Source organism: Phragmites australis, chromosome 10, assembly GCF_958298935.1.
Source record: "Phragmites australis chromosome 10, lpPhrAust1.1, whole genome shotgun sequence".
NCBI lineage: Eukaryota > Viridiplantae > Streptophyta > Magnoliopsida > Poales > Poaceae > Phragmites > Phragmites australis.
In genome coordinates this window covers 3438355-3466104 of record NC_084930.1, presented here as the reverse complement: position 1 = coordinate 3466104, position 27750 = coordinate 3438355, and the positions used below count along the sequence as shown (strand labels likewise).

The 27750-nt window shown below is 47.2% G+C and overlaps 3 protein-coding genes across 9 annotated transcripts; 2 read left to right on the top strand and 1 right to left on the bottom strand.

Annotated features, from left to right (window-relative positions):
- The first annotated feature begins 848 nt into the window (after positions 1 to 848).
- On the top strand, positions 849 to 5560 carry LOC133931444 (beta-glucosidase 25). 7 transcript variants are annotated; one of them, XM_062378324.1, is made up of 15 exons: positions 849 to 989; positions 1843 to 2148; positions 2253 to 2334; positions 2412 to 2478; positions 2568 to 2626; positions 3258 to 3329; positions 3399 to 3486; positions 3590 to 3677; positions 3796 to 4051; positions 4129 to 4244; positions 4358 to 4581; positions 4666 to 4697; positions 4795 to 4897; positions 4987 to 5095; positions 5224 to 5560. In XM_062378324.1, the coding sequence occupies exons 6-15, from the start codon at positions 3288 to 3290 to the stop codon at positions 5408 to 5410; spliced, it is 1245 nt and encodes a 414-aa protein (XP_062234308.1). In that variant the 5' UTR covers positions 849 to 989; positions 1843 to 2148; positions 2253 to 2334; positions 2412 to 2478; positions 2568 to 2626; positions 3258 to 3287; the 3' UTR covers positions 5411 to 5560. The 7 variants fall into 7 exon arrangements, with proteins under 7 accessions (XP_062234308.1, XP_062234307.1, XP_062234306.1 ...); XM_062378323.1 differs by having other exon boundaries at positions 850 to 989; positions 3254 to 3329; XM_062378322.1 differs by having other exon boundaries at positions 851 to 989; positions 3415 to 3486.
- A 2832-nt stretch (positions 5561 to 8392) lies between these two features.
- Positions 8393 to 9102, top strand: LOC133883569 (calcium-binding protein KIC-like). The gene has a single exon (XM_062322921.1). It carries the CDS (start codon positions 8519 to 8521, stop codon positions 8897 to 8899), a length of 381 nt encoding a protein of 126 aa, XP_062178905.1. The 5' UTR covers positions 8393 to 8518; the 3' UTR covers positions 8900 to 9102.
- A 13987-nt stretch (positions 9103 to 23089) lies between these two features.
- On the bottom strand, positions 23090 to 23774 carry LOC133931148 (uncharacterized). Its single transcript, XM_062377954.1, has one exon. The coding sequence runs from the start codon at positions 23577 to 23579 to the stop codon at positions 23280 to 23282; it is 300 nt and encodes a 99-aa protein (XP_062233938.1). The 5' UTR covers positions 23580 to 23774; the 3' UTR covers positions 23090 to 23279.
- Positions 23775 to 27750: the final 3976 nt, after the last annotated feature.

Below are 27750 nucleotides of genomic sequence, written 5' to 3'. Positions count from 1 at the left end.
TCATGATTTTTGGATTAGCAAAGAGTAAACTATGCATTTAACTTGGTTTAACGAATACAATTTCTCACAAAAAATTTTGAATTTTTTTTATGAGTATAAATACTTTTATCATGCAGATCATGTTACAAGGAAAAAAAATGTTTCACTTGATTTTAAGCTCAGATGAATTAGTTATTAATTTTACAAGATTGAGATAATTTTTGAGTTTTTTTGGTTAAACTTCACTGAAAATCGAGAAAACCGCTCGATAAATCGAGAAAACCGAGCGGTTACTGACAATACGAAAAATTCGAGGAAACCGCTCGATAAATTGCAAAAACCGCTCAGTAACTGGTCCAAACCGACCGGTTACTGAACGGCTAAAATCGTAAATTTTTTTCTTCTAAATTTTAAATTTTACCAAATAAATTTTATCTGAATTTTTTGAATTTTTAATCGGTTATCGCGGTTTCCGCGAATTTTTTGTTATCTCCGAGCTCCAGTCGGTAAGGTTAACCCTGGTTGTTAGCTGTGGCCTCGTCTCCAGCGACGGCACGCATCAGCATCAGGACGGTGACGGCGGGCGGTATTGGTCTCTCTCTTTCCCTCTCTCCCACACGCCACGCGAGCTGCGAGCCCGCGCGAGATGCTTCCCTGGGTGGGGAGAGGCGCAGGCGCTTCCGGCTCCGGCACCCCCCCCCCCCCCACCCCGGTCGCCAGCGCCGGGGCGCGCAAGCCACGCGACGGTTGCTGAGGCAAGCGAACCTCTCCACTCTACTCCACCTGGATCTCGCGAAACCGCCGGATTTCATATGCCACTGGGGCGCGCCTACGCATGAGGCGCTGGGTGAGAAGGATGGGAACATTGCGATTTCCGCATAATTTTTTGCTGTGAAAAGTCGCGTTACAGCGACGGTCTGGGGACGGTGGGGGTGGGTGGATGGCGTTGACATAAAAAAAAAATTGTACTTTTGCAACTGCAGGACCCAATCTACGCCGAGAGGAGGAAGGTGAGATGTCATTCAGATCATCATCATGGTATTAGTTTATCTTCCGGGAAAAAAAAGTCATGGCATTTCTTTTTTAACGAAAAAGCCATAGCATTAGTCGTTGCAATTTGCAAGTTCGAAGCTTTCATTCCGAGACATCAGGCATCTTTTGCAAACTAACCTACCCTTGATCCCTCAAACGCAGCCTACGTTTTGGCATTCAGTAGTTGTGTGCTTCTGTACTTCTGCAGTTGTGTTGAACGATCATCATAGGATACTGATGACACGTAGTCTTGGACAACACGTGCACTACATTCCTGGGCAGTTGGGCTCGTCCAGCTGCTTGTTCCTCCGGATGACTATCACCAAATCGCTCCTGTCACTTTCATGTAACCACCATAATTGAATCCAGAAATGGTCCTGACGTGCAAGCAAACCATTATGTTTCCCATAGGATAAGCGTGTGACTGTTCAAATCTCTTTGGCACAAATTGCCCCTTATCTTGACTAAGAATCTTGTTTTTATTTTCCTTTATTTTTCCACATTCACTATTCATGTTGAGATCACCATGCAAATATTGAATTGGTGACCCAATATTTTGTTCCTATGTGGTGCTACCAAACTAAATGGATAAGGAAAGGTCTTCTGTTTTGCTAGGATAATCCCCGTAGTTTTCTGGTCATAGTTATCGCTTTGCATCATGGGCATTATAATTTTGGAAGGATAATGGTTGATACATTGCACTGTGGTACTTTTTGGAAGAATAGGCATCATCTAATAATAAGGCCTTCAGTTTATGTGGCTAACTGATAATGGCTTAGCAGTACTCTCAAACTGGAGTAGCTTCCTAAAATACTAAGGCTTTCAATGCAGATATTATCAATGAATGCTGCAGTGGTGGGCAACTCTCTATCTTACTGAAATTGTTGCACACAAGCAAAGCTCTACTTGCTTCACTCGTGACTCTTCAGAATTGGACCTTTTTTTTTTGGACGGAACTTCAGAGCTGGACCTGTCAAGGAGTTTCCTTCCCTTGTTGATTAAATGTCCAACGTGATAGAGATTTTGCACCCTTTGGATTCCACAAGAGTTACTTAGCAGAGACGCACGTTGAGCAGGCTTCCAAGACAAGTGAAGCTCAGCCTTCAGTTGCTTCTCCCACTACACCAACTCAACAAGGTTTATATATATCTTATCATTCATGGAATAGGGACGCTATTAGTCGGTGCTTAAACTGAAGGAAACTCCATGGGTGTTTTAACACTGGTTCCTATCATTATCAGCTTTGCTGCTTGTGCTAAAGCTATAAGGAGAGCAGACTTCCCTCCTGGTTTTGTCTTTGGCACTGCTTCTTCAGCTTACCAGGTAGCTTACTGCAATCTCTTTGATTTCAGCCGATATGCTCCTAGTTTGATGGCTGATTCTGGTCAATATGTTTCCAGTATGAAGGCGCTGTCAATGAGGGTCAACGCGGACCTACAATATGGGATACTCTCACAAGACGACCTGGTGCAGTAATGAGGATTTGTTGCAAAAAGTGAGGTAATGAGATGCTAACTCTGTCCACAATTATGACTCTAGTAGCGTCTTTTCTGCAGGGCGGGTGATAGATTTCAGCAATGCAGATGTTGCTGTTGATCACTATCATCGTTACAAGGTAATCATCAATTTATAAATCTCCTGCTATCTTCTATTTGATTATTTCAATCAATTATTCTGTGAGATGGAACTTGGACTATATCTTAACTAAATACATTGGATTTTTAATATCTGGTTGATCAAATCAAAGCAGAATGATGTGTTAGAAAAACTTTCAAGGCATGAGCAAGTCCTTTGATTGCATGCATTCCTGGCAGTGGTATGAAAAGTTGACTGCCCTTCATTTGACCATATGCTGGTCATTTGTAAAACTGAAATCACCTGTGTATTTCATGTTTGTTTCATGTCTGCAAGCATCATTTTATTTATTTTTCACATAATTATCCTGGCGCCAGTTTATTCTGGTATTTTTCCATTTCTAGTGTGCTGACACGCTAATTTCTAGAATAAGCTGCAAGCCCACTTCTCTAGCATGCTGCTGTCAAATTAGGACAGTTAGAGGCAATTATAAGGTCTTCCCGCATATGATGTACCATTTACATCAACGAAATGGCTTTCTGAGATAGACCATTTATTATTTTTTGTCCAATCAATTTAACTTCTTAGACTAGGTTGTTAATTAAATAAGAACACCGGTTGCACCGAAAAACTATCCAGAACTGACAAACCCAACCCTGACTGGCAGGAAGATGTGGACTTGATGAAGGATATTGGCATGGATGCGTACCGGTTCTCTATTTCATGGTCACGTATCTTTCCAAGTATGTAATAAGTAAATTCTTTGTAAAATATCTATCTTTTTTATCTTTCCACTAAGTACCAAGTAGTAGATGATTTTCTTTCTAGATGGAACAGGCGAACCTAATGAAGAAGGATTGAATTACTATAACAGCCTCATTGATGTTCTATTAGATAAAGGTATTCCTTCTTCTAGATTTCAGTAGCTGAGTAATGCAAATTAAGTTGTCAACTGTCAGTTTATGGTTGTCTTTCTTTGGTTTTGTCTATATTTGTGGGTCAGGTATACAACCATATGTAACACTCTTTCACTGGGACCTTCCCCAAGCACTAGAAGACAGATACGGTGGATGGTTAAACTCCCAAATTGTGTATGGAAAACCATTATATCATCTTCTTTTAGATGAAACCGTTGCTTACTCCATCTACATAGCATCGAAAAAATTCAGGAAAACTGGTTTCATTGATGCTGACAGCTAAACTATGCAGGGAGGATTTTGTTCACTATGCTTCTACTTGCTTCAAGGAATTTGGAGATAGAGTGAAATACTGGATCACATTCAATGAGCCCCATAATTTTGCGATTGAAGGCTACGACCTTGGCATTCAAGCACCTGGGAGATGTTCCATTCTGTCTCATCTGTTCTGCAGGGAGGGTAAATCATCAACTGAACCATATATTGTAGCTCACAACATACTCTTAGCTCATGCTGGTGCTTTTCATTCTTACAAGCAACATTTCAAGGTAATTTATTGTAAACACATCTCCAAGTGACGTATCTAGTATTAGGGAACATGAATGGCTCTATGTACTTATTGCAGAAAGAACAAGGAGGTCTCATTGGAATTGCACTTGATTCAAAGTGGTATGAACCATTGTCAGGTGTCGATGAAGACATAGAGGCAGCAGCACGAGCAATGGACTTTGAGCTTGGATGGTAATACATCTACTACTATCTTGATATATTCATATCAACTCGATTCCTATGTACTTGCAGTAGATAGCTGTTGTTCATATATTAATTATGAAATTTTGCAAGTGTGAATACAGGTTCCTGGACCCCTTAATGTTTGGCCACTATCCTCCTTCTATGCAGAAACTTGCAGGCGATAGGCTGCCTCAGTTTTCAACTCAGGCATCAGAGTTAGTATCTGGTTCGCTAGATTTTGTGGGTATAAACCACTATACCACATTATATGTTAGGAATGACAGAATGCGGATCAGAAAACTTGTGTTGAATGATGCTTCAACCGATGCTGCAATCATACCAACTGGTCAGTCTTGTTAAATGAAGTTATTCTACTCTTGTTTGTCCATTTTCAGTATTACTGATTTCTGCATTGCGTCCACTATGATAGCTTATAGGCATGGAAAGAGAATAGGAGAAACGGTACAATTTCGCCCACTGTTTCTTCAGACTTGTTCTACTTCTAGTTTCCATCTTATAGTCAAATGTTTGAATGACAAGTGCGTTTATCAACTTTCAGGCAGCATCAAGCTGGCTGCACATAGTTCCTTGGGGCATGTTCAAACTGATGAAGCACATAAAAGAAAAGTATGGAAATCCGCCTGTGATCATTACTGAAAATGGTAAGTGGCTGAAGATTCTACTATATTAACAGCTGATAAGAGTTTTTGCATTGAGAGGGTCACTAACATAAGAGGTGTTTATATGGCAGGTATGGATGATGCAAATCACCCCTTTTCAAGCTTAGAAAATGTTCTGCAGGATGATAAAAGGATACAATATCATAACGACTACATGTCTAACCTTCTAAATGCTATAAGGTGAAATTTCACTTCCATGCACATACATCTGATCGGAACCGCCAACACCGTCTGTCACCCTTGTGTGTACGACTATAATAACCTGTTTTTCTTGCCACTCACCACCTCTTCAATCTGAATCGCTGCAGGAAGGAAGGCTGCAATGTCCATGGTTACTTTGTATGGTCACTGCTCGATAACTGGGAGTGGAACTCAGGGTACACGGTGCGGTTTGGTCTCTACTACATCGACTACAACAACAACCTGACAAGGATACCCAAGGTGTCAGTCGAATGGTTCAGCCAGGTTTTAGCCCAGAAGACGGCTATCATGTAGATAGCATAGAGTGAAAGTGATTCTAGAATGGCCATTAATTAAGTGTACATAACTTCCATAGCTTACGACCGTCAACCACTGTTGAATGCATCGTTATATTTGTACATTGATGTTACAAAATCAACAAGAGAATGAGAATTACAGTCCCCAGACACCAGATCCTCTATGTTCATGTATGCTGATGCTACCTTTTTCTTTCTGTCCCAATGTTGAAACACGCAGATGTTCCGAGAACCTATCGTGATTTTATTTGAGCTATGGGGCAGGATGAGCAGAGCCAGTGAAGGCAAGCCCTTAAAAGGCGTGGTTTTCAGTTCCGGAAGGCTGGGCAGCGTTGGGCTTGCAGCACGTTCAGGTCAGAAAATGGTCTCCTCCCTGAAATTTCCTGCTCCAAGCTCTGCCTTTGTGCTTGCAAGTAACATGCTGAGGCGGCTCGAGGTGATGTAAAATTCATTGCAATTTCACACCATGATCTGCCTGCCTGCCTTCTTTTTCTAGCAAGATGCATCTCTGCTGCTTTTCAGTGCCAATGCGCCACACCGCGTGTCAAATGTTCAGACAGGGACGTAGTTGTCAGGATGCTGCCTGTGCTGATCCCCACTCTGAAAGGGACAGCCCCAGCAGAAAAAAGATACTGGTAATTGGAGAGGAAGAACACATGGAAAATATGTAGATGGAGGCGAGCGTGACGTGAAACTGAAAGGGCTGACAAGGATGCCCGGCAAGCGGGTACGAGTAAACTGACCGTCGCCATGCCCCGGTCCTGTGTGTGAGCAAAAGAGGAGGAAAACCCCAAAAAGAGGATGCCCAAGCAGGCCAAGCTTCGAAGCAAAAGCTATCTTGGGGACGGGACCGTACGAGATTCTCGTGCGAAAAAGCTTGCTGGCCGTAGTGAGTTGGACTGAACAAAGCGACGCGGTTCCTGCCGGGGGGCGGGCCGAGATTTTCATGCAAGGCTTCGGGTTCTGAGTTCTGACCGAAGCTTCGATGGAAACTTGTGCCTGAAAGTCAGTGCAATATGCTGCTGCTGCTGCTTAATCCTGTGACATGAGCGCCAGCGCTAGCAAAAGTTGGGTGGGAAACTTCTTATAGATACGTAAGTGACAGGTACACTTCTCGAGATGAGAAGATATTGAACTAGTGAACTTCCTCTTTCCTTACTCGATCTGATACGGCATTTGTTTGAGCCATCTAATCGCAAATCCAAGATTTCGTTCAGGAAAACGATGCGAAGCAGATTGCCACGAAGCTGCTCAATGCAATAATCAGGCTCGGGCTTTGCTCACGAATCCTCGTTATTCGACACTATTAGCAATTGTATATATATTTCACATACGTAGAATTAATACAGAATATAGTGATTTGAAAAGGTAAAAATATATAGCATAACAGAAAAGGAGTTTGCATATGCGATGATGAAATATAGGTGGCTGTACGATGTGAAGATGGATGATGTTGGGTGCATGATATTTTATTACGTGACGGTTATTTATCTTGATTTAAATTTGGGATTGGAAATATAGTGACAGAAGAAAATAGATCACGTTGTAATCTAGGAAGATGATTGATGACAACATGTGAGGAATGTGATGATTGTTAATTGTAACTTTCTATATTATAGAAGATGATAAATTAATTTTAATTGTGAATTATTTGATCATATAAAATGTATGATGAAGATCTATTTTACAGAGTATAGATATACATAACTGCACAAACCACCATACCATGCAGTTAGAATAGGTTCGGCAGATGGAGACGGGAGGCCTGTGTTCATCAGTATTCGTAGCAAGAATCACTATAACTAGCGTGAGTTGATACCATGCCAGAGCTCACCTTGACAGGCCCTTTGAGCTGATGCTTCAAAGGGCGATCTAGTCATCTAAACCCTCGAATCTCCCAACGGACGGTCCAGACATGCTACAGAAGCTCCACATCTTTGTAGTGTAGATCCCACAAAATCCTTTGTACCGTCACACCAGTGGGTCACCATCCCCTGGCTACGCACGCCATGACACGCGCCACCTCCCGTCTTCGCGTCGGTCGCTGGTCGCACCATGCATCCATCACACGGTGAAGCAACATGCACCGGCCGGCCACACGCTCCCGCCGTGCCACCGAGCCGAAGCGCGCAGGAAGGTGCGCGCCCCCGCCCCATCCAGCCCACGTCCAACACGAGCCAGCCAACGCCCATCCAACCTGTCCCCTCCCCCACCCCCTCGCAGCCAACCCAACCCGCGCGAACCAACCGGACGAATCAATCGCTCGATCCGCACTGCGCCACGCCGCGCTCGCACGCACACGTGGCCCTATCCATCCTGGGAAAAAATTCTATACGACTGCGTTGCGTACGCTTCACTCTACAGCATCATCGAGATAGCTATCACTTGTTACCGGTGGCGGAGGATAGTGAAGGTCAAAATGGGCCATGGCCCTCTTAATTTTGAAAAAATTGTTAAAAAATAATTAATTTTACTACTAAGTGTCAACAAATTACTAATCTGATTCCCTAATTTAAGTTCTGGCTAGATTGACTTTTTTTAAAGCTTCGTCACTGCTAGTTACTAATGTGAGTTTCAAAATGATGAATTTCGTGTAAACATAAAATTGTCCTACATATTTATTATTATAATTAACGTTACATGAGTTTCATCAACTACTTTCAATCCATGTTGGAACATGTTACGGACATAAGGAGGATGTTATCTATGTCTTCTCTGATACGTAAATTTTATAAAACGTTATTCAGAAAGATTCTCATAACTCTATGTACATTATTTATTTTCTGATCCAACAACTAAATAAAAAAGAGAATAAATACATATAGTAAAAAATAGTCTTTTATAGTATCAATTCATATAAAATTTATTTCCTCTCTTCTATGCAAAGGTGCTGTCCTCCATCCATCCATCCACTCCCGCGTCCCGCGTGGCCTCGGCACCTTCGCTGAACCCAACCCGTCCCTTCCCTTCCCCGCGCCTATTTATTCTCCCCTCCCATCCGACTCTATCAATCATCCGTTCCGCCTCTCGTGCTCGTCTCCACATCAAGAACAAGAAACCACAGAGCTCAGAAGCAGCAGCCAGCAGCACACATCGAATCGATCAAATGGCGGCGCAGCAGCAGAGGCAGATGCAGGCGGGGTCCGTGGACTTCGAGGACTACCTGCCGATGATGGCGGAGCGGCTGGGGGAGGAGGGCCTGATGCAGGAGCTGGCGAGCGGGTTCCGCCTGCTCATGGACCCGGCGCGCGGGCTCATCACCTTCGACAGCCTGCGCCGCAACGCGCCGCTGCTGGGGCTGGGCGGCATGTCCGACGACGACCTCCGCGGGATGCTCGCCGAGGGGGACTTCGACGGCGACGGCGCGCTCAGCGAGATGGAGTTCTGCGTGCTCATGGTCCGGCTCAGCCCCGAGCTCATGGACGAGCCGCGGAGGTGGCTGGACGACGCTGTCTCCCAGGCCTCGCAGTTCCTCTTCACCAGCTAGAGCCTAGGAGATCATCGATTGGCGATTCGAGATGGATAGGATTTTTTTTATCTTCTTTTCTTTTCTTCCTCTTCTTCCCGTTGTTCATAGCATCAGGATTCAAGAAGGGACTGCTGATTGGTCGATGGATTCCATGTGTACTCCTCTGTTCCTTCTCGGTGGATTCTGAATTAATCAACCCGCTTCTTCTTTTGACTACCACACATACATACAGGCTATACATAGTACATTGTCTCGTGGAGCTCTGCTATCCGCACAACTGAATTTTTTCCCCATCCTTTTCTGCAAAACTGTTGTCAAGGGTGACTGTCTGACTGACAAAGTTATGCAATTCTCAGTGCTCTGCCCTTGCTTCATACAAAAGAAAAGAAAACCGCGTTGAAAGTCGCATTCGAGATCGATCAATATGATTGCGCATTTGGCAAATGCGCGCACAAAGTTCTATTGAACATCAGCACTAGTTTCGCTTGCGCTGATGCGTATAATCGTAAGAAACTCAGTTATGCACATTATGTGATGCAGATGTTAGGATAATGTTTATTTCATTATTAAAAAAAAAAGACTGAAGATGAACTAGTCAAGCGTTAGCAGCCAGCAGCCTGCTGCTCCCTGGTGTTGAGGTCAGGTCAGCGAACGGAAGCAAGCACCCGAGTGCTCGGGCGTCTGAAACCCGAGCAGCCCCAGCACGCAATTCAACACGCCGTGCAGTGCATGGGACGTCAAGTTTCGCCGGTGCTTCAGTGCGTTTACTCGGTCTCATCACCCTTCTTGACAGGAACGAAACTCTCCGCGTCGGAGGCTGGCCAGCCTCGCTTTTCCTCCTCTTTTTTGCATCGGCTGACCGGCTGACGAGACGAGTTACATGTAAGCTGGAGTGGGAGCTTCCGGAAAGGTGGCCCGAAGCTTCAAAAGCAGCCGAAAGCGACGCCTTCTCGAGGCGTTTCTCCGCAGCAGGCTGCTGCTTGCCGCAGTCCTCACATGACCTGTGGAGTCTCCATCCATCCTGTTATATTTCTCCACATCAGGCTGCTGCTTTCCGCGGTTAAAGATGGGTGGGTTAAGTTCTGTCATGTTCCGCTCGTTTCGGAGTATACCTTACATGTATACTCGTTTCGGCTCGACTTAGGATTCCACTACCACCTTACCAAATTGCTCATCCAACTCGTGAGCTTCGCACCCAATTTCCCGGTTGACTCTTACCGTTTCTCTTTGTACGGTTGTAGCTTTAATGGGCTGGCTGATCTGGTACGACGATACCACGTCGAGGTCCAACGCCGATGGAGACCGGTAGACCATATAGTTAGGGGAGGCGCCACGACATGCATGAACCTAAGAAATTATTCAATGCATGGCTGTTTTGACATTTTTCGCCTTGTTCAATGGACGAGAAATGGGCACGGCGCGCGTCTTGCCCCCAAAAGAAATTATTGTGGTCTCAGATCAATCAAATCGATATTGTAGACAGAGTATCTCTGTGCAGAACTACTGGTGAACCGAACTGCTCTGGTGCATATAAGAATGCACATAAGATTATTGGTTTCGTTCTAGTAATAAAAGCGGAAGATTCCCGGCAGATGCTGATGGAGGTGCTGACCGGGCGTGAATTGTAGCCAGGTCGCGGCCGAGCTGTAGGTTCTGCCTGCGTGCTTGGTATACTCACTCCGGTCACAAATTCTTAACGTTTTGATCATGATTTAATTAAATTTTTAAAATTTTGACCGTTATGATGGGTAAAAATAACTTTAAACTCCTCTCTAAAATAGCCATAGAGACCATTGATAATAAAAAAAGATATAACAGATCAAGTTCAAAATGGTGACACAGTGTGTGCCAAATAAACCCAAAAGGAAGGCTTCAAACAAAGGCAAAACACACAAATGAGGTTTCTTTTTTGAATGTCAGAAGGATTGCAAAAAAGGTTATGAGAGGTCAGGTTAAGGATCTAATTAGGCAAGAAAAATTAGATGGTATAGGACTCCAAGAAACAATGAAAGATGACTTTTCTACTCAGGAACTCTCCCAACTGACTACAAATATGAATTTCCTTTGGTCTTGGCTATCTTTCAGAGGGCTCTTTGGTGGTATCCTTTTGGGAATCAAGGTTGATGGTTTAGAAGTAGAAATCTTTTGGGTTGGGGAGTTATGTATCATGGTTGCTATTAGAAGTAGAGTTTTAAACCATAGGTGGAATTTAGTCACAGCGTATGGGCCTGTTGAACATAGTTTTTCCTGTTGATTTCCTCAAAGAACTTCAAGAGCTTTGTGACAAGGAGTCACTGTCTTTAGTCCTTGGTGGGGATTTCGATTTGATAAGATCTAAGGAGGACATTAATGCTGGTAATATCAACCCAAGGTTGATTGACCTGTTTAATGGTTTTATTGACATCAATCACTTGATTGAGATGAATAAGAAAGGGAGCAAATACACCTAAACCAACAAACAAGAGAATTTGGTCATGGTAAATTTGTATAGGGTGTTGGTCACTAGTGAGTGGGAAAGACACTATCATCTATGCATAGTAACTACTCTGACCAGGGTAGGGTCAGTGCACAAGCCTATTGTTTTGGATATTGATGAGAGGGCCCAACCTAGATAGAATTTTTTTTCTATGAGAAACAGTGGAGTGGATCCTACAGGAAGGGTTCAAGGAGAAGGTTACTTAAAGATAAGGTGCATGGGTGCACAGGATGCCAAATCAAATATATTCTTTGGACAAATGACATGGTGACCTATGCAATACTAGATAGTTCCTCAGAGGATGTGACTTGGCTCAAATTAGAGACAACAAGAAGAAAAGGCAGGCAGTCAAGTTAAGACTAGAGGAAATGGACAAGAAAGCTGATGACCTCAGGTTGAGTGCTATTGACTAGAATACCAGATATAAACTTGAGCATGAGATGGAATTATTGTATCTCATGGATGAGATATATTGGTAACAAAGGGGTGGACAAGATTGGATACTGCAAGGGGACAATAATACCAGGGTTTTTCCAGCTTTGTGTCAATACCAGAAGGAGAAAATGCCAGATCCTCTGTTTGGAAACCGAAGAAGGAATTGTCACTGAATATTCTGAGTTGGAGAAGCATGTAGTGACTTTCTACAAGAAATTGTTTGGATCCAATGGAGAATCTCATATCCATCTCAAAGAGGGGTTTCGGGATATTGAACATCAATTATCTCTTTAGGACTAAGAAGTCTTGATCAAGGAGATCATAAAAGAAGAAATAAGCATGTGTTTTTATATGAAAATTGACTCTGCACCAGGTCCAAATGGGTTTGGGGCCTATTTCTTTAGGCAATTTTGGGATGTTTTCAAAGGTGACCTTGTGGACATGACGAAAGATTTCTATAATGGGACCCTGGACTTGAAAAGGCTGAACTATGCTGTTATCACCCTTCTCCCAAAAGTCAAGGACCCAACCTCCATCAAACAGTAGTTCAGGCCAATTTGTTTGTTAAATGTAGACTACAATTTTTTTATTAAGATGATAATTGATAGAATCACTCCTCTTGTTCCTCATTTGATCAATCATCAACAGAATGCTTTCATCAAAGGGAGGAATATCTTGGAGGGGGTTGTGATCTTACATGAGGTGTTTCATGAGTTGAAGCAAAGTAAGACAAAAGTTGTCATCTTGAAGATAGATTTTGAGAATGCATATGAAAAAGTTAGATGGAATTTTCTATAGAAAGTCCTTCTTGGGAAAGGTTTCCCTTACACTTGGATCAAGTGGGTGATGCAGCCTGTCCAAGGTGGATAGGTGTGCATTAACATTAATGGACAAAGGAGTCTATACTTCAAAACTTTTCAAGAGCTGAGGCAGGGTGACCCCTTATCTCCAACTCTTTTTAATTTGGTAGCTAATGTTCTGGGAGATATGGTGGAGAAGACTGTAGATAAGGGTCATGTTACTGGAGCCCTGACTCACTTGTTAACAAGGGGGGTATCTCATATCCAGTATGTTGATGGTACTGTGCTGATGATAGATGGGTCAAATCATTCAATACTTAATCTGAAGATTCTGTTGTACTATTTTGAGTGGTTGTCAGGGCTTAAGATTAACTTCTATAAAAGTGAGATTTTTGTCTTTGGCTTTGATCTTGCTGATAGAGAAATGGTGGCTAACATGCTAAATTGTAAATTGGGGGGGGGGGGGTACTACCTTTGAATTATTTGGGGATTCTCATCTCTAACCAGCACTTAGGGGTTAGGATGTTTGAGCCTTGTGAGCATGAAGATGTATAAGAGACTTTCCCCTTGGAAAGGAAAGAACATGTCCTCAGGGGGGAGGTTGACCCTGACCAACTCTTGTCTAAGCAGCCTGCCTATCTACACTATGAGTTTCTACTATTTGCCTGCAGGGGTGTATAGAAAGATGGACTCTATTAGAGCCAATTTTTTCTGGCAATGTGCTGATGATAAATTTAAATACCACGTGTTGAAATTGGATGCTGTGTGTAGACAAAAAAATATGGTGGACTAGCCATTGCAAATACCATGAAGTGAAATGATTGTTTGCTTGTGAAATGGATATTAAAAATTGTAAACAATGTCCGGAGGCATTGTGCCAAATCTTGAGGGCCAAATATATGTCTAATGGTTTGTTTTTCAGATCAAAGAAAAGAGTGGCCTCACAATTTTGACAGGGTCCGCACAATATCAAACAACTCTTCCAATGGGGCTTCGTATAAGGTGAATAGAGGGGATAAGGCTATCTTTTGGAAACATATGTGGTTGGGCAGTACTCCCCTTAAAATCCAATATCCAGATCTCTTTGATATCTGAGTTGTGTTTTGTTTCTGTTTGATCTGGTTCTGTATGTTCGGAATCTTTATTGGTTTTCAATAAAAGCCGGATAATCTCTCTTCTAAAAAAACTTTGACCGTCAATAGCTTTCAAATATTTAGTTTGGAACTACAAAAATCATATTGTAGATTTGTATTGAAAAATAATTTTATAATATTATATTTTTATTAGATATTATAACTATATTGTAATAAAAAACAGTGATCAGATTGTACATCGAAGAAAGTAGAAATTAAAATCGTCATGTATTTTTTACCTTAGCTTCTTTATGGTTTGGCATTTGCAGCACATTGATCTGCCGCGCGACCAGTTGATCCACCTCCATACCATTTAAGTACTATAATTGTATGATTGGCGCTGAGCTGTATACACGAACACAAGTAGTCGTCTCAGCGCCTAACTCTGATCCGCAACCACTGCAACCACCTGTGCACAGCTAGCTACGTGCGAAAACAAACCTCGCGTTGTCGCGTGCTGCGCCTGGGATCCGCAACACGCTGTCTCCCCTGCCGGCCGCGGCTTCGGCGGAGCCTCCGCGGCGGGGCGCGGGGGCATCTGCGCGCACCGAACCGGAATGATTCCGTGTGCGCCGAGGAGGGTGGCACCCATGGCCTGAGCCCTGAATAAGCTCGGCTAGTCAATTCGATCGCACGCTAGTCTTGATCCCCTTGCCGATATAGTTTTATCCACGCAACGCTACCCATCGACGCACACGTGAGGCTTGCTCAGTTGCTCCCCGGAACTTTAACAGTTCTTTGCTGCAAATTGAGCAGTGAATCAGATCGGAATTTGAGATGAGCTGTCCACGCACAGCTGGTCAGCTCTCGGCTGTATTATTCATTTCCGCTGTGGGTGCGCGCTAGCTTCTCGGATTCTTCTCCTCAACGTGCCCCCATTGCCATGTGTGCCGATGCTGTGATCACGTTGGTGTTTAATCGAACAGTAGTACTGGATCCTGAGCTTGCTAGGGGTTTGGACTGCGTGCGTGCATGAACATGTCACAGATGGATAGCTTTCTCCGTGTTCATAGTTGTCCTCTGGAATTCAGGTTAGTGGCAGTACTATTACCGACACTGTAGCCATCGAGACATACAGCGCAGCGCCACCAGTTGAGAACCGGTGACCGTGACATGTGAACTTCAGTTGCTGTCGCCAGTTTATTATCACTTTTCTTGAACAAAATGTCTCCTAATCAGCAGCAGCTGCTGTGCAACTTGCTCTGTAGTTCCCAGCTAGCTGCCGCTGCTGCTGTGCAGGCGTTGGTAGCAACCAGCGGGCACAACAGTGCGTGCTTCGCCTCGAAATTAGAAAGGTTCGTGCATGTTGTATGCCGGGAGAAACGAATCTAATTCCAGTCCGATCTGTTCAGTGCTCAGGCCCGGAGACAGCGTTGTTGGCATGTTCTTATCCTCAAGATCGAAAGCCTGATGCTCTGCGTTGTTGCACACTTGTTCATAAACATATTAACAGACTAATCAGAGTGAGAGTGCCTTCTTTTGACTGGACCAGACTGACTTGACCCGGGCACCAAAAAGGCCAGGAAACTTAAACGAAAGAAAGAAGGCCGAAACGGAGCCTTCTCTTCCGAAGACGGAAGGCCCGGTAGCTCCCCTCCGTGTTCGACACCGTCTGAAGTAGAAGTTTTCGGGTACGTTTGGATCTCTAGCTAACTTGGAGGCTTGGAGCTATAGCTGGCATGAGCAAACTTGCTGTTATGACCCAAGAATACATGAACGGCTGAGATGCTTCAATACCCTTTCATCGCTGGATCAACGGTCGACGGCGTTCTTCTTCGTTTCCCTGCCTTCGATTGTTAAAACGTTTTTACCGCGCTTTTACTCCGGTTAAGACCTACTGGGAACCCAGCTCATTTCTTTGTCCATTAGCTTAATTCCGAGATTGGTTTAGCTTAATTCAGTGATTAGCGAATATATATAGCTGGAGACACCCTGGAGTGGGCAAACTCGATTTGTATTCTGTTACCCCAAAACTGGATGTGAAGGAAACATGAGAGTTCCGCCTGGTACCTGAGGGCGAATTCCCCAAATTCTTGCTGTTCTTCGGTTTGGATCGACTTTCTCCCTCAATTCGTGACAAATTGGTATCAGAGCTCTTCGATCTTCGGCGAAATTAGCAGCAGAATCGATCTAGCGAGGGTTGTTCGGTACTTGTTCGGACGTAAAATTCCTGGAGCTCAGATCAATTTGTAGCTGTCGGAGGAGATGGCGGTGGATTGGACCTTGATTTGGGTTTCTCAGTTTATCTGGGTGTAAAATTCCTCGGTTGAGTTCCTCCAATCCGGGCGGCGGTAGACCTTGTGAGCGGATCTGAACGGGGAAGGAGTATTCCTGAACCGATCTGACTCACTGGAGAGAATGACTCGCAACACTAAGGCAGCAGCAGCGGCTGCAGCTTCTTCTTCTTCGGGCATCACCTTGACTGAGGAATTGGATGAATCTAGCCAAGGATTCGCTGAGCACTTGCAAGAGGAGGTTCTGGGTATCAAGTCCCAGATGGGAGTATTTGATGTCAGGTTGACCAATGTGCAAGACCGAATGGATTCTATGCAAGAGGCACTGATGGAACTGCTCAGGAGGACTAAAGGGTTAAATGATTCAGATGAGATCATGGCTACTAAAACAGCTGGCCTTTGGCTTAAGGAACTCATTGAAGCTTGCAACTAAGTTCTATGGACCCTTCAAAGTGATTCAAAAGATTGGTCAGGTAGCCTACAAGCTCTTACTTCCTGTACATGCCCAAATTCACCCAGTTTTTCATGTTAGTCAGCTCAAGAAACACATTGGTGAGCTTGCTGTACCATCTGAAGATCTTCCCTTGGTGGATTCCCATGGCCGCATCAAGCTGGAACCAGTAGCTATTCTGGACACCAGAGCTCTTCCAAGGAGGGACCAAATTATTACCCAGTGGTTAGTACAATGGAGTAACTCTCCACCTGATGAAGCTACCTGGGAAGACAAAGATTTTATCAAGTCGCTGTTTCCAGACTTCTACAGCAAAGTAATCAAAGAATGGTGGCCTAGAGAAGCATCTCAGATTACCCTGAAGAAAGTTCAGAGCAATCAATCACTTGAGGGCAAGTGATTTCTCAAGGAGGGGCGATTGTCATGACCCAAGAATACATGGACGGCTGAGATGCTTCAATACCCTTTCATCGCTGGATCAACGGTCGACGGCGTTCTTCTTCGTTTCCCTGCCTTCGACTGTTAAAACGTTTTTACCGCGCTTTTACTCCGGTTAAGACCTGCTGGGAACCTAGCTCATTTCTTTGTCCATTAGCTTAATTCCGAGATTGGTTTAGCTTAATTCAGTGATTAGCGAATATATATAGCTGGAGACACCCTGGAGTGGGCAAACTCGATTTGTATTCTGTTACCCCAAAACTGGATGTGAAGGAAACATGAGAGTTCCGCCTGGTACCTGAGGGCGAATTCCCCAAATTCTTGCTGTTCTTTGGTTTGGATCGACTTTCTCCCTCAATTCGTGACACTTGCTCGTTGCAGCTACGCCGTGCTTGCCCCCACCGATACTTTGGTTACGTGATCAACGAGAAGCAGTTACTAGCTTTTCTTGCCACGCTCTCGTTTCTTGTCGACGAAAGCAAGCCAATTCGACTCTCCTCGTGGAGCAAGGTCTTCCTCCCACGAAAGCAATCTTGCCATGGAAAGTCAGGAATTTTTGTTGGTTTCAAACACAGAATTTTGCGTGACAAAACTGGAAGTTTTCTTGACCAAGATCCAAACGCAGCCAAAGTTGCCCTTGGTCCCCATCACACGGAACTGGATCTCGGGCCACGCACGATCCATGACACACCCACAAGGCCACGATGTGCCGATGCCGTCCCCCTGGAACCCACCAGCTACTGCACAGGTCGGCCGGCCGCAGAATGAGATTTTTCGGCCCTGTACCGACTTCCTTTTTCCAAAACTGAGGCCTGCCGAGTCGCAAAATTTAAGAAGTGTACAATTCAGCCCACGAAAGAACAGTAGCTGAACATGGAACTTGTCGTACGCATGCAAACTGTGACACTGTCACACTGGTATGAAATGGTGCAGCACACAGTGAAAGCAGCCTACACCCGTACACCGCATATGGCACGCATGGCGCCAAGCTAAGAGCTTTGCAGATGGGAGATGCCGTCGGATAAGTACGTACGCCTACTCACAGCGCCGGCGTCCTCGGCGAAAGCCTGCAACGACGTCGGAATCGGCGGCACATCCACGGTCACGATCCCCTCCAGCGCCTGGACCACCTGCTCCATCGTCGGCCGGCGCGCCTCGTCGTCCTGCACGCACCAGCAGGCCACCCTGCACGCCCGGTCCAGCTCCCGCACGTCCACGTCCACGTCGCCGTGCAGCCGCTCGTCCAGCAGGCCGACGAGCTAGCGCCTCCCCTTCGCTCACCTTCCTCGCGGCAACCAGCTGGAAGTACTCCGACAATGACGACGCACCTTGCTCCCCCCCCGCCGCCCAGCACCGCGCATTCCTCCGCCCGGAGATGAGCTCCAGCAGCACCATCCCGTAGCTGTACACGTCGGCGTTGACGGTGACCGGAACGCCGGAGATCCACTCCGGCGCGTGGTAATGGACTAATGGTGCCCCGCACCGTCGTCAGGATCCGGCTGAAGTCCCTCCCCACCAGCTTCGCCTTGCCGAAGTCCGCGACTTTGGGAACGAGGTCCTCGTCGAGCAGGATGTTCTCCAGCTTGATGTCGCGGTGGCTGATGCAGTCCCAGCACACCTCGTGGAGGTACAGCAAGCCAGCTCAACGTCGGGGCCGCAGAGGCGGCGGCTCTCCCGAAGAGCGCCTTGTCCTGCGAGCCGTTGGGCATGTAGTCGTAGACGAGCAGCCGCTCGCCGCCGCGGGAAGAGAAGCTGCGGAGGCGGACGAGGTGTGGATCGTACCGATGGTGCGCACCTCGTTCTTGAACTGCTTGTCCCCCACGCAGAGGAGGTCTTCCAGCTTCCGTTAGCCGCGCTGTGGTGAGGAAGCACGGGCCGAATTGAGAGTTGGAGGGGTGGGCGGCGGGCGGCTTCCGTTAGCCCAGGCAGATCCTAACATGCCTCGGAAGGACCATCTGAAATATCTGAGCCATTAGATGGTGCAATGGACTATCAAATTGGTATAGACTGTTGAATAGAATCAATCATAAGATACAAATTGATATGTGCCTATTAAACTGGTGGACGTAAAAAATAAAGCAACTCGTGCTTTTTATATTATATAGAATTATAAATATAAACATATCACTTCTGCAGAGCTTGACAAAAAATAGGTTGTCCTTCTATCCATGCCCTACTGCCCCTTAATATAGAAACGGACTCCCCTCTCTGCGCAAGACAGAAATGAAATCTTCTCAGGGTTTGTGCCGTCACGACGCCACTCTTCTTTTGGCAGCAGAATATTCTTTCAGGCAGTTAACAGTTATATAACACAAGTCGTGTGCATTATGAAAATTCAACCACGCCGCGAGCATGGATCATGCAGGGTCTGCGTCGGTTTTTAGGATCCCCAAAGCAAGCACTCACCAATTCCGAGGCAGCAAGCAACGTACGGTTGCTTCCCGCGCTGGCATTTTTGGGATGCAAGGCAAGCACAGATGCTTAGCTCGCGCCTCGAGCCGTTTCAAACAAAGCCTCTCTTGGCTGCTTGCTCCATCCCGTGCAATCTCTTCCACGATCTGTTCTGCACACCTTGCCATTCTCCGGTCAAGCAGTTCGACACTTCAATTCATGCCTCTCAAGTGAGCCATCGCTTCAAGAAAAGTGCCTGCGCGGAAGCTAAATACACGTAAAGATCGCTCGTTTTTTGGTGAACAATGCTGCGGGTGCAGCGTCCTCTAGGTAGCATGCTGCTGTGCAATCCTTTGTCCGCCTGCCTCGTATCCGGCGACTGCAGGGTAGCACCGAGGGGAGGCGGCGGGCTGCGGGGCCGGCACGGTGACGGTGGAATATCGGAGTCGTCGAGCACGTGGAGGAAGCCGGAGGTGGGGCGGCTGAAGCTCAACTTCGACGGTTCCTCCAAGCACCCGTCCCGACGCGCGAGCATCGGCGGCGTGTTCCGCGACCATGGGGGCGGGTTCGTGCTGGGCTACGCGGAGCGCATCGGCATGGCGACGAGCTCCGTGGCCGAGCTCGCCGCGCTCCGGCGGGGCCTCGAGCTGGCGGTGGCGAACGGGTGGCGCAGCTTCTGGATCGAGGGCGACGCCAAGACGGTGGTCGACGTCGTGCGGAGCCGCGCGCGGGTGCGGTCCGAGGAGGACCTGAGGCAGTGCAGGGGGATCGAGGCGCTGCTGCCGCTGCTCGACGACGTGAGCGTCTCGCACGTGCGCCGGGAAGGGAACCGGGTGGCTCACGGCTTTGCCAAGCTCGGGCACGGCGCGGCGCTGCCGCGGGTGTGGCGCGACGTGCCGCCCGACGAGGTGCGCAGGTTCCTCCAGCGCGACGCCGAGGGGAAACAGTAGCCGTACGTCCTCTCGCGCGGGGCTGCTCATGGAAACGTGCGTGCGCATACGTTTGATTTGGACGTGATCCCTCGTTACAGTTTGGTCGGTGAGATCACGCAGCTGCTACAACCACGTGCCGCTTATTTGCACAGGATTGTATTTCTACGTGCATTTGTACATACGTTTGGTATTGGGTGAATTGTTCATAGAACCATAGTACTGTATACATTTGAACTCACGGGCCGTAGTGTGGATAAAAAAAGAAACGAATGAAAAGTTGCTGATATACCCTCTCTATATCTATTGACTCGCGCAAACGCCAGATTTTGCTTTGTTTCGTGCACTTTCAAACCCCCACCCTTTATTCACTGGAGCTTTCTTTTTTGTTTTTATATTTTGAAAATAAAAAAAATGCAAAAATAGACATCAGTTAGAATAAAAAATGCAAGACTAGACTATTGTCATCCGTTGAAAGGGTGATAGACATATTTAAAATTAAAAAAAAAATACTTCATTCTATTACTCTCAAAATTTAAAATATTATCAAAATAATTATTTTTTTTAAAAAAAAATGGTATTGTAGGTGTCTGGCGCACTTCCAACGAATGACAGTAACCTAGTTCTATAGTTTTTTCAAATGGACACCTATTTTGTAATTTTTTATTTTTATATTTCAAAAATAAAAAATCTTATTCACTGCAAGCCAAACTCAATACGCATCATGCTCATCATCCTTATTCGATTGGCAAAAGTCTATTTTGGCTCATTTAACTATTGCCTCTATCTGATTTTTCTCTCTGAACTGAAAAACCAGATATGGAGGCTCTCACAACAATTAAAACTATTTGTTTTTCCTCCCTAAGGCGGTTTGGATAGTGGTTTCATCCTACGTAGCGACAACTCAGTTTCGATCGGGTCGAAAACACTAGGGTGGCGTAGCGAGTCCTACGCATAAGCCAAACAGAGAGAAAGCACCAAGGGGGGGGGGGGAGAGAGGGGTGGCTCGTCACAACGCGTAGACAACGGTGCATTCGCCAAAGTTTGGCTAGAACCAGCCAAACGACACGGAAGCTCGGCGTGGAGCGCGGAAAGAGGACCCATGGGAGGCAGTGAAGCTCGTCCGCAATTCGGCTTGGCTCGGGGGTGCACTTGGGCAGCTGACGACGGAGGAGGCGGTCGACTGTGAATCCCTCGTGGTACCTAGCCGTTGCTACGAGTGCTTGCGGAGGTGGGGTCCAAGTCGCAATATGCTGGCCATAGCGGCAGCGAGAGCTCACTGGATTGACGGTGGTGGCTTGGGACTAAACAAGAGGTGCGGGAGGGTGATGTGGGGTGAGACTAGCGCTCTGGTGGTGTTGCCTTGGCCAGTACTGCTTCACCAGCGGCCAGTGATGATGGAGAAGGATGAAGGGGGAGGTGCTCTCGGTGAGGGCCTCGCACAGGCACAAATAGGGAGAGATAGGGCCCGAGAAAGAGAGATAGGGCCACGGTGATGCTCGCCAGGGGTTCGGATCGGATGGGGAGGTCTTGCTGGCGACTAGCGACGAGTAGGACAAGGCGATGGCCATGACGGCTTGGTGAGGAGGCGGTTGCGGCTATAGAGAGAGAGAGAAAGGAGGGGCCAGGGAGGTAGAGTAGGAGTAGGTGGTGTTCACCGTGGGGTTGGACAGCGACCAGAGCTGGAGATCAACGACAACAGCGACGATGCTCTATTTTTGGAAAAAACTGAGGGTCCATGCCTTTCTTCTCTAAGTCCGGCGGCAAGCTCATCACGTTGATCTCCGTCCTTGGTGAGCCCCGACTCGAGCTAACCAGGACGGCACACTGCTATGCGGCCAAAGCTCGTTCACATACTTCGGTGGTGTGCTTCACATGACGTTCAAGATCGGTGATGTGCTACGGCTGTTGCTCCTCTACTACCTCGTGTCTGAGATGGCTGGCATCCAGGTGCTCATCTTCACATCCATGGTCGCGTCAGGGTCGCCAACATCAAGGGCGTGGCGCGCGCCGTATTGCCAAAGTTTTACTACGCCGCCAACCTCCACCTGGAGTCGTGGCACGTGTTCTCGGCATGCGGGCGCCGGTGTGTGCTCACCGTGAATATGAGGATTATGATTGAGGTGTTCCTCAAGGAGTACATTGGCACAGACGTCATCGTCGGCATGGTGGTCATGGTATGGCACAGCTAGGCAACGGGCTGGCGTGCTCATCGGCGAGAACAAGGCGGACACGCTCCGGTGTACATGTCAATCGTCTTTTTGTTTTGAGAGAGAGAAAAGATGGAAGAAGAAAAGATGAGATGCCATATGACATGTGAAGTTCACTCCAATGTAAGAGGAAATCAATATTAAAATTAATTAAAAAGGTAAATTGAATCGATTTGAATAGTAAGAGGATGTGGAATAATCGAAAGAGCTAATATGAGTTTTTTCCTATTTGATTAGTTGATAGCTACAAGCCCATCGGGGCATTCAGGCTACAACTCGTCGTACCAAATAAGGAGGCAGTACTGCTCAACTCCCTGTCCAGTAGAATCGTGAGACTCGCCGGTCAGCTGGGAATTTGCTACCTCGAGCTTGTACGAGCACCGAATTCGGCAGTACAACGCAACGCTGATCCATCTCGAAATTAGTAGCCGCAGTACATCAGTACCAGTGCATAGAACTCGCCTCGGTGTTTCGGGAGTATTGAAGAGTTAGACTACAGATGCAGATCAGTTCAGAGATGGAGCTGATGGCCCGGTGTGGGTGAGAGAATAAAATGCATCATTTAGTGCAGCGTTGATGAGCAGTGTTATCATTCGAGGGATCGTCTGATCACCGGCGCTGCACTCAGTGATGACTTTGGCATCTCAGGCAAGCAACCACAACCTGATAGTTCGCTCTGTATCAGAGCAACCAGTGACAGTGAGAATAAGATGGACGAGGCTGAGATTAGCAACAACCAAAAGGTATATTTCATTTCCATTTGTTCACGCAGCAATTCCCATCTCAATCAGACGACGGAGCACATGAAAATTTGCAGATACATCTCGAAATGGGCAAGAAGAGGAGAAATCTGATACGTAGTAGTAGCAGTGCCAAAAGGGCAAGAAAAAACTAATCCTAATCAATTAGGGCCCCAGCAGACGAGGTGGTACGCCTTGTGCAGCTTCTCCTCCTCCGACCGCCTGGGCCTGGCCCTGCCAACGGCGGAAGTGGAGGCCGCGGTGCTGTTGCCCGCTGCGGCCTGGGACGACGACAGGGACACCGGGAATGCGCGGCCGCTGACCTTGGCGCGCTGGTAGAGCGAGCGGAGCGCGTAGTCCCACCGGCACAGGCCCGCCTGGTCCTTGAGCGCCTCCACCGCGCTCATGCTCGCCGCCACCACGAACGACGACGCCTTCCTGCTCACCGACGGCGCGCTCATCTTCACTCGACGACTTGCTCCTCTCGCTTCGGACTAGGCCGATCGATCTCTCACGCACTGAGGCTGTCTTGCAGTAGCTACAGCTTAGCTTGTTGGCTGCTCGGTGTTGACGCTTAGAGGCGACTAGGCGAGGCGTTTATATACCAGGAAGCTCCGATGGTAGCTGAGGGTCGGCGGCGGTATCGAGCAAGGACGACGGGCGGGAGGCGAAACAGGGGGCTCTGGTTGCTAGTTTCCCGAAAACCAGGGCTTGCTTGGGGCGCCGGGAGTGGAATATTCTTCCCTTTGTTTTCACCGAAAGCATACGCCGGGAACGTCCTTTTCAAAAAATCTTTGAATAGAGTTTTACGGGTAATGGTTTAAGGCTTTTATTTCTGCGGGCAATGGTTATCTTTCTGAAACAGAAGAGCTCTTACTCTCGGTGCTCTAAAATGATTAAAGATATTATAATAATATTATAGAAGATGAATTTTTAGAGTGTCTGTTGGAGATGTCCTAAGGCCTTGGTTATCTTTTTGCGAGCAATAGTTATCTTTCTGAAACAGAAAAGCGCTTGCTCTCGTGCTCTAAAATGATTAACATCCAAGAGACACCGTTGTGTACCGCACGCTACGACAATAAATAAACGGTGTTTTTTTACGGTTGACGCTGTTAGCGAAGAAACGTGGTGTGGGGTTTTGATTTGGGGAGAGGATTTCTTGGCTACTGGTTTAGAGAGATGGCCTGCCTCGCGGCGGTGGCGACTCACTGCAAGCATTGTTGGTTGTGGGTGGTGGAGGACGTCCGGTTTGGATGGGGGGGGGGGGGCGAGGAAATCGTTCGGTGAAGCAAGGTTAGCGTGTCGAGAGTGACGGACACAGATCTGGTGCGCTGTCAGAGACAATGGTGTAAACGAGGTGGGGAGCAAGCTGAGGAGGACTGTTGCTTGAAGATTGATGCGAGGAGGAAGATCTTGGCTGGAGGAAGAACTATTGGATGGAGATCCGCTGGTCCACAACATCAACTATAAAAAAGAAAAATTTTAGTCACTAAAAATTAGCACTCAATTTTTATGTTTTTCCCAGTCGAATGAACATTCGTATTTTGACATTATGGGCCGTTTAATAATAATTAGGTATTCTAAAAAAACCTAAAACGAGCAATGTGGACGTTCAATGGTAATCAAGCTCACTTGGCTAGTCGAGTTCAGACCGGGATTCAAAAATTTGTCGAAAGCTGATTGAATATTGTGAAATTCGGTCAAATTGATGGGGTCCGAATTTGTAATGCGATTGAAATTTGTATTTAAATTCAAAAAAGTCAAATCAGATTTGAAGAAAAGTCAAAATAAAAAATTCCATTAAAAACTAGAGACAATTCTAAGACTATATGTGAAAACAAATCAAAATAAATATCGTTTGCACCAGGAATATGTGCTTAAACATTGATGGATTGAAAAAAAGTCCGAAACAATGAAAAGACTGAAACATGCCGAATGCACAGAACAAACAGACCATTTCGGCCCAGCTGGATGGATAAAATGGGAGAAGCTTATCCTCTTGCTCCAGAACCTCCCCGGCTCTTCGAGTAACTTGTAATGCCCCAAAATATTAGGAGAAATTCAAAGCGAAAAAAGGGAGAAAATAAAAATGTTTTTCGTGCATTCTTTTAAATGGGCGAAAAGTGTTTTTTTAATCGTAGCTTGGAGGAATGATCTGAGACCACAAACGCGAATATCTCGTCGAAATGAATCCATTTTGCTATTCAAACGTCCATTTCGGAACACGATGACCCGTAGCAAGCTCAATAAATTTAGATCGTTGGTTTAAAAAGAAAAAAAGATCGACAACTGAGCAACTCAGTTGGCTGGCCATCGTATAAAAAGGGCATTAGGCCCGAGCAGCCCAACACCCAAGCCTAGACCACCCTAACCCTAACCCTATGGCCATCGGCCATCGACCTGCCCATGGCTGCTATTGTCACCACCAGCCGCAAAGCGCCGTCACCGTGCCGGTGATCCTGTCGCTCTCCGGTCGCGTTGAGCCCCACCATTGCCTTGACCCACCCATCGCCGAGCCATCCCGACGATATCCCGAGCTGCCCCAGTCGGAGCTCGACGTTGCTAGAGCCGCTGAGCCCATGGGCTGCTGCCCCGGTTTGGAGAAGCTAGCACCGGGAGTAAGGAAGAGAAAGAAAAAAAGAGAGAAGAAAAGAAAGAAAATGGAAGGAAGAATGGGATTTTTCTGAGATTTCGCTGGATTTGTTTCAAATTTGCGGTTTACGCTATAAGGTTAATCTCTAATTAGTCCCTAGAGTGTTATGGATTAATTTGGATGGAGGATTTTGCCATCTAAATTAGTAACTAATAGATCGATTTGATTCCATGTTATTTATGCTAATTTGTTCATAAAATATCTGGGATTAATTGGCATATAATCTCAATATGGTGCCAAAATAAAAGTTGTAAGTCTTGCCGATATCCTTCCAATGACGTTTGTCGATGACACAGGAACCAGGGGTCAGACCAGCAGGTTGCCACGTGGCGACCTCCCGCGGGGATGATCTCCCCGAAGCGCGAGAGGACTAAATCCCGGGAGAGGGCGCTCGGGGCCATGAACAGTGGTCCCCGAGTACCCGAGTTCCCCGATGATCTGTGAAGGCCAAGTGCCGGGAAGAGAGTGCTCGAGGTCATGAATAGTGCCCCCCGAGCACCCAAGTCCCCCGACGACCAGGAAAGCTGAGTACCGGGAAGGGTGTGCTCGGGGCTACGAACAGTGGCCCCTGAGCACCCGAGTACCTCGAGGACCCAAGGAAGGCATATCCGGGAGAGAGTGCTCCGGGCTGTGAACAGTAACCTCCGAGCACTCGGTTCCCCGACGGCCTAAGAAGTCCTTCGCCGGTGGCCCCCACAGAGGCCCAGCGGTGAGGTGTCAACCAATGAAAGGCCCGATGCAGTATTTAAGAGGGCGCGTGGCCTGTCACTTCCAACTGCTCCAGCCATGCTCGGTGTCAGTCCCTGCCACATTCTAGCAGGAGGGCGTGAGGACATTTAGTGCACGAGTCCCATCCCGCGTCATCCGGCGCGCCTCAGGATAGCATCACGAGTCCTAAGGCGCCCCCCCTGCCACCCTGCTGTGTCAGGCGTACAAGACCGAGCGGGCACGCCGGACCGCTCTGTGGCTGCCCGGTGGGCCCTCTCCACGGCGCCCGTTGCAGAGCGCATCATGACGACCGAGACCAGGCGGGGGGCGCGTTTTCAACCCCGCCGTCACTTCACGCAGCAGTCCATGATGACATCTTTTCCATTTATGGTGCCTTGGAACTCGTGCCCTCCCTTTCAGGGCACGCTACCACCGGCGAGTATTTAAGAGGAGCCGATGGAAACGAGGAGCGGGGATCCAGCTCTCTGACTCTCTCTCTCGGACGGGAACGAAGACCGAAGACAGAGGTTGAGTACGAGCACAAAAGCTGAGACCACCGAAGAACAAGGAGCCCGAAGTTCTAGGATAGACATACATTCTTGTAACCAGCAACATCCCTGAGAGACATTCTCAGTGTATTTATAGCATCCACACAGGAGTAGGATGTTACGCTCAGTGCGGGCCGAGCCTGTCTAAAACCTCCAGTGCATTTACTGCATTCTGCACTCGATCATTCCATTCCACCTGCTATCGCATTTACGCCCATTTATTTCTCCCGCAAACAGATTCAGAATCATCCCTCCGGCCGAATCTCAAAGGGGGTCCCTCTGGATCCCTGCTTTAGGAGTTCGTCCTCCGACAGCTGCCGCGCCAGGTAGGGGGGTTGCATCCCTAAATTTGTTTATTTTTTCCTGCAGAAAAAATGGCATGTGGCCATCGTCTCCGACACACCGGCTCTATCTCCAGTGAGGAAATGGAGCCCCTCGCGCAGGAGGCCCCGGTCGTCGCTGCTCCTCAGCAGCAGCCACGGTCCGCACGCACGGCGCTCCCCTCTCATGGGGACCATGGCGCTGGGCTCAGCAGGGCTGCCACCGTCGTCGCTAGCGCATCGCCTAACCCACAGCAGGCGGCGGAAACTCCTGCCGCTAGATCCACGTCTGGACAGCGCCGGGCGCTGTTGCGGTGTAGGCTCGCCTTTGGCGAGGCCAGTCCTGAGAGTGCGCTGCTTGCTGCGCAACCTCTCCTCAGGCACCCGCCAGTCTAGGCGGCGG

Excerpts from the sequence above, each read along its gene's own strand:
- LOC133931148 (XM_062377954.1), bottom strand. The coding sequence starts at position 23,579 with ATGAGCGCGCCGTCGGTGAGCAGGAAGGCGTCGTCGTTCGTGGTGGCG.
- LOC133883569 (XM_062322921.1), top strand. The coding sequence starts at position 8,519 with ATGGCGGCGCAGCAGCAGAGGCAGATGCAGGCGGGGTCCGTGGACTTC.
- LOC133931444 (XM_062378319.1), top strand. The coding sequence starts at position 2,218 with ATGGGTGTTTTAACACTGGTTCCTATCATTATCAGCTTTGCTGCTTGT. Across the intron at positions 4,052-4,128 it reads CTTACAAGCAACATTTCAAG|AAAGAACAAGGAGGTCTCAT; the intron begins GTAATTTATTGT and ends TACTTATTGCAG. Across the intron at positions 4,698-4,794 it reads GAAAGAGAATAGGAGAAACG|GCAGCATCAAGCTGGCTGCA; the intron begins GTACAATTTCGC and ends ATCAACTTTCAG.